Below are 14,789 nucleotides of genomic sequence, written 5' to 3'. Positions count from 1 at the left end.
CACTGCAAAGTACCAGTCCTCAACCTCACTATTAAAAGGGAAAAGACATAAATCCAGTTTTGGTTCACTAAGTATTATGGCTTGGTGGCATTAGCCACCGCCCAATCTAAAGGGTACAGCCATATCGATCCACCCATCCATCCATCCATCCATGTATCAGTATACGCAAGAGGGCCCTAATGAATTTCCAAGCGGTGCGTAACCGCTTCTTCCCTGAGAGGCCTCCACGGTGCACCTATTATCGAAGAGAAGGACCTCGGGTAGGAAAGTAAGTAGGTACGTACGTATGTATGTAGGTAGGTAGGTAGGTAGGTAGGTAGGTAGGTAGGTAGGTAGGTAGGTAGGTAGGTAGGTAGGTAGGTAGGGATAGATAGATAGATAGATAGATAGATAGATAGATAGATAGATAGATAGATAGATAGATAGATAGACAGACAGACAGATAGATAGATAGATAGATAGATAGATAGATAGATAGATAGATAGATAGATAGATAGATAGATAGATAGATAGACACAGACAGACAGACAGACAGACAGATAGATAGATAGATAGATAGATAGATAGATAGATAGATAGATAGATAGATAGATAGATAGATAGACAGACAGACAGACAGACAGACAGACAGACAGACAGACAGACAGACAGACAGACAGATAGATAGATAGATAGATAGATAGATAGATAGATAGATAGATAGATAGATAGATAGATAGATAGATAGATAGATAGATAGATAGATAGATAGATAGATAGATAGATAGATAGATAGACAGATAGATAGATAGATAGATAGATAGATAGATAGATAGATAGATAGATAGATAGATAGATAGATAGATAGATAGATAGATAGATAGATAGATAGATAGATAGATAGATAGATAGATAGATAGATAGGTTCAAAGTCGCCGAAGTTCGCTAATAAATGCTTCGCCTTTAAAAAGAGGAGTGTGCATCGGTGCATCCACAGCGCCCGTTCTGACATTTTTCTCGCTTACCATGAACGACTCTTGGCTATTGCCGCCTCGACAAAACGTAAAGGTATATTGCGATAGCAATTATAGGGACAGTCTCGGCTGGTTTTTGCCGTCACTGCTGCCGCCGCCATGCACCGTATATGTGTACGTATCTATATATATGACAACTTAAGAAAGAAAAAAATGGCCCCGTATGTGCACGTTACACTGAAAATGTCGTCTAAAGACAATAGTCATGCGTCCGGAGAGAGTGAACAAAACGTTTATTTGATGCTTTGCGCAAGAACATTGGTGAGTGGTATTCTGAAGGCACTGCGTCAAAGTGCCTCGAGCGTGCAGCGCAGGCGAACGAGCGCATCAAGTCACGTCACACACGACATGAGCACTGTCTGGCAGTTATCTTCAAAAACGAAGCACGCGGCGTGCGCGCCCGTCTCGGGGGTGATATTGTGTAGAAAGCAAGGCGACGGGTAGGTGCCACCACCGTGTCGTCTTAGCAAAGCCTTGGAAACACTTGCTTTTTCATGCAAGCGTTGCATGGTCAGCCCAGCATGGTAAACGCTTCGACCCTTATAGTTACCTATGCATGCTTTTTGTAGTTAAAGACACACATACCGAATATTGATGTGTTGTTATGGTGCCTCAGATATGCGCCATAATTGTTTTTGAATTGACAATCGTACAAGTATGAACGCTGAATTTTGAGCAATATTGGTGGACGCTGCGGATGGGGTCAGCCTTTGGGTTATCATCTGGTACCGTTTAGGGTACCCTCAAGGGCGGACAAACAGATAAATGTACAGGCAGGCAGGCAGACCAAAATTTTTGCGTCGAAGGTCGCCAAGAAAGACTATTGTCTTAAAGAAACTCGTCCGCGCTCGGCACCCAGCTCGTCGCGATGCGCCAACGCGCGCTTATCTCCCACGCGTACTTTGCCCCGCGAATGGGGGCGGGGGAGTGGGGTCAGGCGCTTGTGTGCGCGCGCTTATCCTTCGGTGAAGATTTTCACTCAAAAGATTGCGTTTAGTTGCCGTTCGCAAAACGATCACTTCTCTTTCTGGGCAGGCCCCATTTGCGAAAAGAGCGCGCTTTTCAAACGCAGCTAGCAACTGGGACACTCATGTGTTCGCACTCATATCTGTACCTGACATTACGTTTCGTGCATAGTATTTATTTACACAGCGTGTTGAGCATGGAGCTGTAAACGTTGTTATCACTCGTCCTGTGTGTGTTGTTTTGATGCGTCCTTTGTGTGTGAACAGCGTGCTGCATGTTTCGATCTGCTAGCCGTTCTCAGCGTTACATTCTAAGTTGTTGCTATCACATTCATTGCTTCGCCCTTGCGGTGAAACTGTGACATTTTTTTCTTTTTGTTGGTAATTTTCTTGTGCTTTTTTGACTGCGATGATAGGGCTTGGAATCTGAACTTTCAACCACATTGTCATTTCGACGAGTGTATGGCCCTTCTGTTTCAGATGCATGACCTGCCGCAGGATGCCTCGTTAAGGTTCTAAATGCGAAACATTTCTTAGCGAACTTCGACGACTTTAACCATATCTATCTATCTATCTATCTATCTATCTATCTATCTATCTATCTATCTATCTATCTGTCTGTCTGTCTGTCTGTCTGTCTGTCTGTCTGTCTGTCTGTCTGTCTGTCTGCCTGTCTATCAAGCCACCTACGAGCTCTCCTGGCCGTTTGGATCAAGCTCTGCTGGCCTTTTGGATAATGGTATCAATACCAAACTTGGTATGATATAACATGACTGTATGACGAACATAACTCGTTAGTCATAACATAGAAATCATGACATGTATGTCCGAAATGTCATAATTTACCTGTCATGGTCTCGCTGCTCATACGGTGGTTTTGTTCACATGATATGTTGCAAAACTGGTATGGTAAGACATGACTGCATGGTGAACACAAGCGGCAAACCCTAACATCAAAATCATGAAATGCGTGTCATGTAACAACATGACTATGACTATATTTACACTCATGATGTGCTCGTGGCCGTTTCGCTAGCTTTGCATATACCGAATTCGGTATTACGGGACGTGAATGGATGACGAAGGTGTGCGACTAGTGAACACGTGATAATCATGAGATGCGTGTCATGTAAAACCATGACTGCACCCTACGCTCATGATGCGCTAGTGGCCGTTTCGCTAGCTTCACATGTACTAAATTCGGTACTACGTGATGTGAATGGACGACATAGGTAAATGACACTTCCAAACATGATAATCACGACATGCGTGTCATGTAACACGACTACATGCCAGATTCATGATGTGCTCGCGGCAGTTTTCCTACCTTCACGTATGCCAAATTTGGTATTACCCGACGTCAATGGACGACGAAGGTAAGTGACTGGTGCAAACAGGATCATCATGAGGTGTGTGTCGTGTGAGAACATGACTACATGCCAAAGTCAAGGCGTCAATGCATTTCAACGTGACCCGGCACACGTGCACGCCGGCATTCGTTTCGTCGCGTCACGTCGGCGTTGCCACGCCAGGCGCTGGTCCTGCCATATACTCGCATGCGCGCTCCACACTGCGTTGCTTTGACGCATGCGCGTTTCAGCGCATCTGGCGTCCCTCCATCACGAAAAGAGGCAGACGCAGTGCTGTCTGGGTAAAGCATCTGCTAGACATTCAGCATGTCACATTTCGCGCCGGTTGCCGTCGGGCCGCGCCCATAGACGCGCCCATGGTGTCAGATTATAGAGGGCTCGCGTTTTGCAAACGTAGCGTCGCTGTGCCCAGCGTTGGCGCGTCAACGCTACATTGAAGTAAATAGGGCCCTTTGATTGATTTGTGGGGTTTAACGTCCCAAAACCATATGATTACGAGAGACGCCGTAGTGGAGGTCTCCGGTAATTTCGACCACCTGGGGTTCCTTAACGTGCACCAAATCTGAGCACACGGGCCTACGACATTTCCGCCTGCATCGGAAATGCTGCCACCAAAGCCGAGATTTGAACCCGCGACCTGCGGGCCAGCAGCCGAGTACCTTAGCCACTAGACAGCCGCGGCGGGGCACATTGGGCCCTTCATGATGCGCTCGCAGCCGTTTTGCCAACTCAACATATAGCAAATTTGGCGTTACCTGACGTCAATGGACGACGAAAAGTATATGACTGGTGCAAACATGATAATGCTAACAAGCGTGTCATTTAAGAAAATGACAACATACGACGCTCATAGCGTGCTCGCGGCCGTTTCGCTAGCTCCACATATACTAAATTTGGTATCACGTGACGTGAATAGATGACTAAGGTAAACGGCACATTCAAACATGATAATCATAAAACGTAATTCATGTACGGCATCATTTACCTCCACCTCGTAACATTGTGCCGATTTTAAAGGGACATATGAACCTTCCTCATTCGTGCTTCACATATCATCGACTCCCACAGTACGTGGGATCTGCCAATTTTTTTTCGATTTGATATTGGACATCTCATGCGACCACCTATGCTGGAAAAACAAGTCTATAGGAAGCAAACCACTTCTGCAATATTTGTACAATGAAGTTCTTTTCATCCATTCATACCGTAATTGTCGGCTCATTCAAAGCTCGTAAGGAGCATTGTCTCAGCAACTCTCTTCGCAAGTTTTGCGGTGACTCGATAAACAGCCACTTTATTTAGCAGGCTTCCCGTCTGATAATCACTTGATTCTCTGATCATGTGCTAATTTCGACGGCGGAAAAGATGCTTAGAATCATTAAACAGGGACGTGAAGCACCAGCGAACTGTGCGGTCCAAAGCACGTCGCTGTGCTCCCCTGTATACATAATATTTCTCACAATTTCAAAAAGATAGGTGATAAAGTTGACGTCAAAGTTGTATTGTCCGCCCTAGTAAAGCTTTCAGTGCTCTGTAGACGTTTGAATGCGCAGTCCGCATAAAGGAACTGCTGCACAATTAAACATAGAAAGACAGTCGTAGCATATGTGCTGCGGGTGTCGTTTGCCTGATCCTGTTGTCCTGCGCCAAGAAGTAAGTTGGACAAACCGGCAGATGGTTGAGTGGGCGTTTAAAGGAGCATCTCTATCATGTAAATTCAGCTGTTCAAGATCATCTGGGTATTTTTTTGCAGAGATTCTGGTCGCAAAGCGGAATTTGAAAATTGCACCGTTGTCGCATAACATCGTCAGCAGCTAACATGCGAGATTACCGAGACTAATGAAATGCAACCAAATTCGTGATCTATGTATTAGTATGCCTTCAGTTGCGCTCACAAAAAAAAAAGAACTAGGGTATCTACCTGTGACGCAATAGATTGAGAGTTTGCGCTGAGGTGTGCTGTTGTGCCCACTTAACGAGATATCGAGTGTCTGGCTCTGACGCAATAGGTTACGTGGTTGTGCTGCTTCCTGTCATGCGTATGTATTTCCAGCGTTTTTTCCTAATGAAGGTTGGTTGCGCTTTTTCCTGTTCATGCTTCTTTCTTTCGTAGTTGCGCAGTAGCTACTCGTTGGCTTGCGCTGGGCAAATATGTTGAGTGAGTGAATGAGTGAGTGAATAAGTGAGTGAGTGAGTTATTGAAGAATTAAAGGAAGAATTACAATGCAGCAGGCACCTAAACTTTGCTAGCTGTGGGCATTCTAGGCCATAATTTAAAACGGCCAAGGTTACTCGCGCGGACGTTCTTTTCTTTGTGACATGATTGACGTGTCTGCGGGAAAGTGAAGCCGGCGATTGAGAAAGCGATGCGAACGTATGCATATTTCTGCTCTTGAAACCGAAGCTAGAGAGAAGAACGCGTTCACTTCTGCGCGATTCACAGTTGTGTATATATAGAGCTATGCGTTGCTGTGACTGCAGGAGTTCAACGTTTACCGCCCGTTTTGCTCCATCACTGTTCTCGTGCTTCACACGCGGTAAAGAAGTCGAGCAGCGAAGCTCAAGCACCCTCCAAGTTTCAACAGCTAAGCCAATTTTGGTCAACTCCAGCCCGGGGACCGTATTAGATCGTAGTGGGATTTACCCAACGTCGGGATATACCCCCGTCAGAGTGGGTAGACCTCCTTAAGAATTTGTGCCACTCCCCCTGCCACTCCCACAACTCACCGTCCTGCCCACTACTCTTTCAAAAACTCCTTTCACGTCAATCACCCACTTCACGCCACGTCATTTCCACTTCATTCAACCCCACTGCACGCCACAAGCTTAGGCTGTTCCATCAGTGTCCTCCAAGCAAGGTAGGCAAGGCTTCCACGCGATAGCGTCAAAGAGTCCGTTTCGCAGAAATTCCGGCGTTAGCATTAGTGGTTGTGAGCGAAAAAAATCATATTGTCTGTGACCACAAAAATCGAGAAAGATGCAAAAAAATAACAAAGAATTTCGTGTCCGAGCGATGATCGAGCCCAGTCCGTTTGCGTGGGCGGCAGGTTTTCTACCACACAGTCACGGATCTGCTAGAAAATACAGGCAAAATAACTTCCTCTGCTTGGAAATGCAGGGTAAAGAACGTTCGTGCTTTACAAAAACACGGATCCTGTATACGGGCTTCACAACACTGTCGCGAAGGCAATGTCTCGCGGAAAGCTTCTTTTTTTTTCAGCTACAGCTGTATTTCTTTCTTTGCCAGGTGCTCTTGTTAGAGGCGCTATTTAACGACTTTTCTCGATGAGGGAGCCACGAGGAAGAATGAGTGTCTGAGGAGAAAAAGCTGCATCCGGTCGGTCCCTGGGCGCCCCGCGCTCCAAACCACAGGCACTGGTGGTGGTGGTGGTGGTGGTAGTGGTTAGAAAATGAGAAAAGGCACCTAATTTCTGCAACCCGGTCGGGAGCACGGCGCAGTGCCTAAAAACCAGACACTCCGCCGTGCTCCCGACCTGGCTGCAGAAAGCAGGTGCCTTTCTCCTCTTCTAACCACTACCACCACCACCCCACACGAGTGAGCCGCCACTTGCGTCCTCCGGGGCCATCGGGGAGCGACATTTGAGCACTTGTTTGCGCGTCAAGGCCGTTTTAGAGAATGTGCCCGTTTCAAAAAGCTGCTACAGTCTTGTTGCGAGGCAGCCTTCACGCGACTATGAAAATACGTGTTGGGATTGGTTATCCTCGGTTTGCCTGATTAGTCCACGCACCTGTGGTTGCTGGAAAACCCTATTTAAGCAGCGCCTCGAGCCCTTCTTGGGGTGAGCGAACTCGAGGTAAACAGCACATCTCATCACCGGAGACAAGTCATGCAAGGCGAGGGGTATGCCATCATTTTCCATGTTTTGTATTTGTGACTTAGTGCATTGTGTAAATTTGAATTCTGTTAGATAAATAAACCCCCAATGAGTGCTCCCCGAAATCATCATGTCGACTTGTCATCGCTTGGCTGTGCGGAATTTCTCCCACGCTTCTTCGCCTCGATGGCCTTCAGATGTGCCTAGCTTCAACAATCCTGAAGTTTCGCTACAATACAACCTGTGATACCGCAGTGATATAGCATGGTACAAGACTTTGCCATCAGGCGTCAGAAAATGCGATTATCATGAGGACTTCATCATGACAATAATGATAATCATGACGTAATGGGTGCCTAACAAGTTCGACTTTTAAAATAGCACTTGCACAATTGCTCGAGGTTTAAAGCATGCTACACGTTACACATAATGCAGCCATATGCGAAAGCTTCACTGACACGAACCACTGTCAAGTTATTTGGGTATGCTTTGTAGTAATCCACTATTTAAGGTTGTCGAGTAACATTATATAACGAAAAGTATGCAGTAAGTGGTTGAAGTACGCTCTAGGGACAGACTATCGTTATCGCATTCAACTTTCAAGGGTGAAGCTTAAAGGTCCCCCCCCCTTTTTTTTTTTTTACATAGCGGCATGTTTCTCCATAGTGACCAGTACACACTAGGGACAGGATATCGCTATCGCACTCATCTTTTCACGGCGAAGCCTCCCCCTATTTTTGTTTTGTTTTTTAACGTTTAGCATGCATATAGATACGAGTACGCCTTGCCGCAGGTACTCGGCTGCAGACCCGCAGGTTGTGGGATTGAATTACGGCTGCGGCTGCTGCATTTTTGATGGAGGCAAAAAAGCTGTAGGCCCGTGTGCTCAGACTAGAGTGCACGTTAAATAACCCCACGTGGTCTAAATTTCCGGAGCCCTCCACTACGGCGCCTCTCATAATCATATGGTGGTTTTAAGACGACCCCACATATCAGTCAATCAGATGCGAGTACACATGCATACATACATGCATACCACAAAAGGGGGCATATGCGTGCACGCGAAGAGGTGGGGGCGAGAGGGAGGGGCACAAGCTCCCCATTCTCACCCCCTCCGCCCGATGCATATAGGGAGCCCCGTGCATAGGAAGGGGGCACGAGAGGGCGGCGCAAAGTTAGCCCTGTACATTGACATGATAGGGGGCACTGTGACAAACCTTATCGCTCCCCTGTAGGGGATACCGTGCGCAGGCTTATGTGAAAAGGGTTACACCACTCAATATGCACCTACCACAGTTTCGACAAACTTGCTGTTTTGCGCCATCGGCACGGGTTTCAAAGATTGGTCGACCAGCGTCACGAACAGGAGCTCCAGGTACGAGTCGAACCGTCCCTGCAAAATCATGTTGGCCACCAGGCGCTGCAGCCTCAGGAAGTGACGAGACAGCTTCACCCGCACAACGTTTTTTCTGACTTTTCCGCCGGTGAAGTACTTGTCGGAACTGCACGTGAACGTCGCAGAGAGCCAAATAACGACGCTTTAATGGGGAAAACATTCTCTAGATTCGGGGACGTGGCGTGCGCATCCAGGAACCCTAAGGGCATAGAGTTCCCGATAAATACACTAGAGGGAACTCTGGTGCTAGTGTCTGTGGGAGTTGCAACACACGGCGCTTCAGCGACCAAGGTAATGATCGGTAGTGCACGGACTTGTCTTCTCTTCGTACTTTCAGCTCCGTTTCGCTTACCGTGGCTTGGTCTTGCTTTGTTGCGAAACGACTATCATCAAATGATGAGCAGTTACGCTTCACCACCTTTTAGGCTCACCGATTCAAATGGCGTAACGAAGTCCACAACGGTCAGTTATTTTACTCGAAACAAAAGCAAAACACGACAATAAACAATGCCACAAGTGCGTTTGAAGCTCGCATGCATGAAGACTAGGCAAATTCATGTACTAACCCATAATTCGCATCGTTGCTGAACAATCTCAGCGCCAAAGTTCAATCCAGTTAAGTTTAGGAAACTTTATGCCCTAGGGGACATCAGTACGTGGTGCCGTCTTTTGGTTACTTTTTGGACCACTGGCATCAGAAAAATTCTCTTGGCTACTCGGCTATGTTACGGTGATTTTTTATTGACCTTATTTTAACCAAAATATCATTATCTGGTGACGTCGTAGCCACAGACGCTCCAGTATGCGGTGTTACAATATGGCGGGCGAGACCTTCGCTATGGTACAGTTTACTAGTACACTGTAGCTATGGTGCATGGAGGAAGGAAAAAAAATTGGGAGAGGCCCTGACGTCACTCGTTGTGAAGCCGTGGTGAAGCCGGACGTCGGCCATATTTACTGGGCAAATTCTCCTCTCTTGTTTACATCCGAATGTAAAGCAGAAGGCGCGACCCCCTCTCCAGCTCGGAAAGCACGTGGCTGCGCAGCGCGCGTGTCGTGACGATACGAAACTAATGGAACGGGGCTCAACAATCTGGGCCAGCGCGACACCTTCGGCGAAGTAATCACGTCCGCGTGTTAATAGCGAATAACGGCTCACCAACAACGAAACAAGTACAAGAGGACACGCGCTAGATGCACTGACAATGGCGTGTGTTTTCACGTCATTAATTCAGCAACTGTACAGACAACACGATCGTTCGTGCGCCTTCTACGGTTGCATTCCGACACGAGGCCGAAGCATCGCCCGGCCACTGTGCCCGTGTTCTGCGTGAAACTCACCGGAATCCCTTGCTGGATTTCGAGCTGACCGGTCGTGCGCTCGCGCGCTCCGCGCGCTTGCGATCTCCCGCGTCAGCGTGGCTCTGGCCGACTGGACTCGCCCTACGTCATCTCCTGCCGCCGACGACCTTCCACCTCCGACGACAGTGCAGCTCTGATTTACTGGACTTGTTCTACGCCATCCACCGACGCCGAAAGGAGCTCTCGCAGGTGCGCCCCGTCCTCGGACTCCAGTGACCGTGCTCCATCTTTCCTATCTCTTCTATCCCCTCGATTTGTCCTCGCTCGCTGTGGCTTACCACACGTCTCTTCTTCTCTTCTCCTTCTTCGGCTTTCCCACATCTTTACTCCTATCCTTTTTATCCCTCCTCACCCCCATCCCTCGTGAGCTACTGTGGCGGTGTCGCTCTTTGAAGCAGACAATAACGGGGCTCGCTTTTCTCTTCTTTTCTCTTTTCATAGCCACTCCGCCGTGAAACTCACCGGCGTCAGCATTCTGCGACCGTGGCGACATTAAGCACGGTGCAAGTGACACTGAACGCGGTTGCTCTATCGTTGAGATTACAATGCTGTGGGCGAGTATAACAAGCGGAACAGAAAAGGTGTTTTATTACGCACATGCAAGTTGTTACTGTACGCATACCGAAGACGAAACTACGTATGTGCAAAACAATCCTCATTGCGTCTTGCTGGGCAACACCGTTTCGTCCGTTGCCACAAGTAGGAGCACTGCCCAACCATCACTGAGCTGCAAGGCATTCGTCGTCGTTCCGCTTCGTCATGGTGCCCAACGAAATTTCGCTGAACACTTCAAATGCTTCATCCGCGTCATCCGCCGCGGATGAAGCCACGACACGTGGATATGCGCTCGTTCTGCGCACTGTTCAGGCCTCGTGGTGGACGAAAGGTATTGTAAACGTTGCTGAGAGTACAGAAACTGCCAGGAGAACACTGCGTAACCAATAACGCGGCGCAGAGCACGGATATTGTCCGCCACGGCTCAGCACGAGACCTGTGGAGGCACACATGCCGCCGCCAGCCGCGGCCGCTCACTGCTAGACCAGCTTCACTGCGCAACACGTAACCATAGCAACGCCGTCACTGTGTCCAGTGAATATGGCCGCCATGATGTCATTTCTTCCACACTTTTCACGTCGCACGCCGGCTGAGCATGCCCTCTCCTTTCTTTCCTTCCTCCGTGCACGCTATGGTGACTTCGATAAAAGGTTTTTGTGTTCATACAATTAGATAAAAAATACTGCAGTTCAATATGCACATCGCTATTTTTGGCTACTATGGCTACCCTTGGTTGAATCTGGCTACTTTCTGACTAGTTTTTGCAATCTTCTGGCAATGTTTCTTTCTTTTTGACCTGGTAACTGTGATCCTAAAATAACTGAATAGGAAACATGCGCTAAATTGTCGGACGAAAAAAAAAACCTAGTAACCAAAAAAAAAAGCTATACCACATGATTATTGCAGCAGCAACTCTTTAGGACTTCGGTAATTTTGCAGTATTGCTTGCAACACAAAGCGTCTGGCTTCCCAGGACAACTGAACACGGCCTATTATAAACCATCGGGACCCAATTGTAATCAAATAACATTATGAGAAGCCAGCATGCTCCAATGGGTCTTTGCTGCATATTGCCGGGAATCGTTTTTTTTTTTCTAACTAGGTTTTCTTGTCAGAATAAATTTTTGCCCTGTTTCCTATTCAGTTACAGCCGGCCATGGTTGTTGACGACGAGAGATGGCGCTAAGCACACATGACCCTTCAAATACAAATCATTAAATTTCCGCACGAGCAGATTGCGGTTCCTCATTTACAGAAAGAGCACTTGCCGAGCTATACTTTCAAAGCAAGTCTCTTATGGTGCAAAGAAGGTCATACATGTAAAGCTGTAGTGAAATTGAAGCGCATGCTATAGAGTGATTGCGGGTGAGTGTGACAGTCTGGTATAAGTATAGCATGCCTTGAAACAATGTCAAAACCGTGTTTACTCAAAAAGCTATATGAGCATACATGGCTCCAAACGCATCAACCTCAGCCAGACCAGAAACACTTTGAATGTACAAGAACGAAACCACTATACTATATTAAAAAAAACACGTGGGTATTATTTTTCTTTTTTTTTCAATAAGGCTATCTCTCGTTATGACCTTAGATATGCACGAAACTGAACGTCCGTGATCCAGTATACGTTTGCTAGGAAGTCAATAAATTAAAAGGAAATGGGCCGAACTGTTGCACCTTTATTCGGCAGGCTCACCAACAAAGCCCCCGAAGGTGATGATACAGTCCTATGATAGTGATGATTAGGTACAACCATAATGCCACACACCAGAAAGAGCCCCTTCAACACGCAAACTTTCTATGCCAGTGCATAATTAAGTCAAGTCACAACCCGAGAAAAAAAGCTCCGCCCACAGGACTGCGCGTGGGCCTGCCAATCACTTGTGCTATATTCAAGCGATTCATAGTAGGTTTTATCAGTAAGGGCTTTTTCCTAGCTAAAATGAGTACTAAGATGTTAAGAAATAAAAGTTCATCGTCTTTACTTCTTATATCACGTTTGGCTGAGCGGCGATCATCGGAATCAAATGAAATTAGGCCGAAAGCCTTCTTCACGAGTACCTACCTGAAACACGCCAAAGATTCTTGACGTCACGGGAACAAGCAAATGCAATTGAAAGGGACATATGTGCAAGTTCTTTGGTGGTGGGAAAGAGACGTTTGTGGGAGGAGTTCGCAATTGTTCTTGGGTTGCGATCGACCATAGTCTATAACCAGAGAGCGAATATACTGTGCAATCCAATGTACAGCCATGTCCCACGTATGCGAAGAGCGCACGAGCAGCCACCTCGGTTCTATGAGGCGGCACCTCGCGGCAGTTGTGGGCTTTGACGTGGTGTGTCCAGGAGCTACGCCTCCTCTATTTGGACGTGGCGTTTCAGCGCGCGCGTGACACGCATGTCACGTCGGCTCCGTCGGAAATCGACGAATGTTGTGGACTTTTGGCAAATGTCCACAAGAAACCGGGTTCGGCGTTTCGGCGAAGCCATCAGGAACCTCTGGATACCTATTTTATCCAGGTAGACCCATTTTCCGCCAATCTACGACTGGTTCAACACCACGCGACGCCCGAGCCAGGCTAAGCCTAACGCCAACGAGGCTTACGCCCGGGCTCCCCAGCCATGGCAGCGTCCACGAAGACAGGCTACGACCCCGGCACGATGCAGTGGGTTGACATCGAGGTGGCAGAAACACGGAAAGACCCCATACCAGGTGAAGACGAATATCTTCAGATCATGGTTCACCAAATGCAGGAGAAGCTCGCTAAAATGAAGCCCCGAGGCTCGACGGCCGCCGCCCAGCCACAGGCTCGCAAAACAGGATCAACACCCGCAGCTTGCGTTGAGTCCCCGCGGCAGCTGGCGACGTGGAAGCCAACACATACGCCTCGAATCCGGTCGGACGAGTTGGTTATTGTGCTTAAACCAAAAATAACCATGGATCTGCACGCTGCGTTCGGCCCAGGCGAGATTGGCACAGCAGTGCAACGCTTCACCGGCAGCACCACGAACGCTGGTATCTCCGTGTGGCCGGTGTGGGACCAAAACATCGTTGTTGTAGGTGTGAAAACGGAAAGCCTGGCCTCGAAGCTCATCGGGGACATCACGCTGACGATCGGGGACCGCCAGGTACCATTTCAAGGACATTTGAAATCAGCCGGAGAAACCTGCAAGGGTGTCGTTACCGTCACAGACAATGAAACTTCGGAATCCCTTCGACGCAAGCTCGAGTGGATCGACGGCGAAATTTTGTATGTGCGAAAACTCGGAACATCCAAAGTTGCAGTGGTGACCTTCAAAGGACGCCACGTTCCAAGATTCATTCACTACTGCTCTGAAACCGTGCCAGTGCGCTACTACAAGAAAACGGTTCCGGCATGTTACCGGTGTGGAATGGTGGGCCACAGACCGGATGCGTGCCCCAATCCGGACAATCAGCGGTGCATTCACTGTGGTGCGAAGGTGGAACTCACTCCGGAGGGCCCAGCGAAGCACGACTGTCAACCCGAGTGCCTTATATGCGGTGAAAACCATTTCACCGGCTCAGCGCAGTGCGTCGGAAAATTCCGGAAGCCATGGAAGCCCGCTCTAACACAGCGGCAACATGGACTAAAAAACAAGCAAGAATAGCCCTCAGCCCCTCTCAGGACTGACGAAAAAGCGAAGCCCATGCATAACAAGCCCAAGCCGATCAAAGCCCCAGCCGGACAGAAGTCGAGGCCGCCTACCTTCGGTGCCGAGGATTTCCCGTCACTGGCAAACCCGCCCAAACAGGTGAGCAATTGGGTAGGAGTATCCTCTCAGTCTCTCACCACCACCACTGCCTCCCCCTCCAATTCTGAAATTTTAAAACAATTGGAAGCCATGAAAAAACGCATTGAAACTCTGGAACGCGAAAATCGGGCGCTGAAGGCGTCGCAGGCTGCTACTCCTCCACCACCGTCGGAACCGGTGGCTATGCACACCTCCGACTGCTCGGACGATGAGCAGGACACTCAGTCAGACGTATCGGGTAACACTAGTGTGTCTAAAACTGTAGTAGGTGCTTCGAATGACATAGAAGGTCGACTAAGCAGACTAGAGGCTAAGCTTGAGGAGCAGAGCAAAATGATCCTAGAACAAACCAAGCTTACAGTACAAGACATTATTCCGCAGCAGCTGAACCTATCAGTTCAAGCCGCTATGCAAGACCTCAAGCAAAGCATTTTGCCAATTCTCACAGCCAGTGTACTACAAACCGTTCAAAATTGGCTCACACCCCAATTGGACCACCTCAAAACTAGCATTAAGAC

General features: G+C 48.1%; 1 protein-coding gene across 1 annotated transcript in view; it reads right to left on the bottom strand.

Annotated features, from left to right (window-relative positions):
• The window catches only part of LOC142817371 (uncharacterized), a 10,589-nt gene extending 1,687 nt beyond the window's left edge, over positions 1–8,902 (bottom strand). The window contains exon 1 of the mRNA XM_075894396.1: positions 8,477–8,902. Within this exon, the coding sequence (XP_075750511.1) occupies positions 8,477–8,590 (114 nt within the window). The 5' untranslated portion in view covers positions 8,591–8,902. The remainder of the gene's footprint in view (positions 1–8,476) is intronic.
• Between the last annotated feature and the right edge of the window lie 5,887 nt (positions 8,903–14,789).

This window comes from Rhipicephalus microplus, chromosome 5 (genome assembly GCF_043290135.1).
Source record: "Rhipicephalus microplus isolate Deutch F79 chromosome 5, USDA_Rmic, whole genome shotgun sequence".
NCBI classification, from domain to species: Eukaryota; Metazoa; Arthropoda; class Arachnida; order Ixodida; family Ixodidae; genus Rhipicephalus; species Rhipicephalus microplus.
The sequence above is the reverse complement of the archived record's forward strand: the minus strand, read 5'-3'. Positions and strand labels throughout refer to the sequence as shown.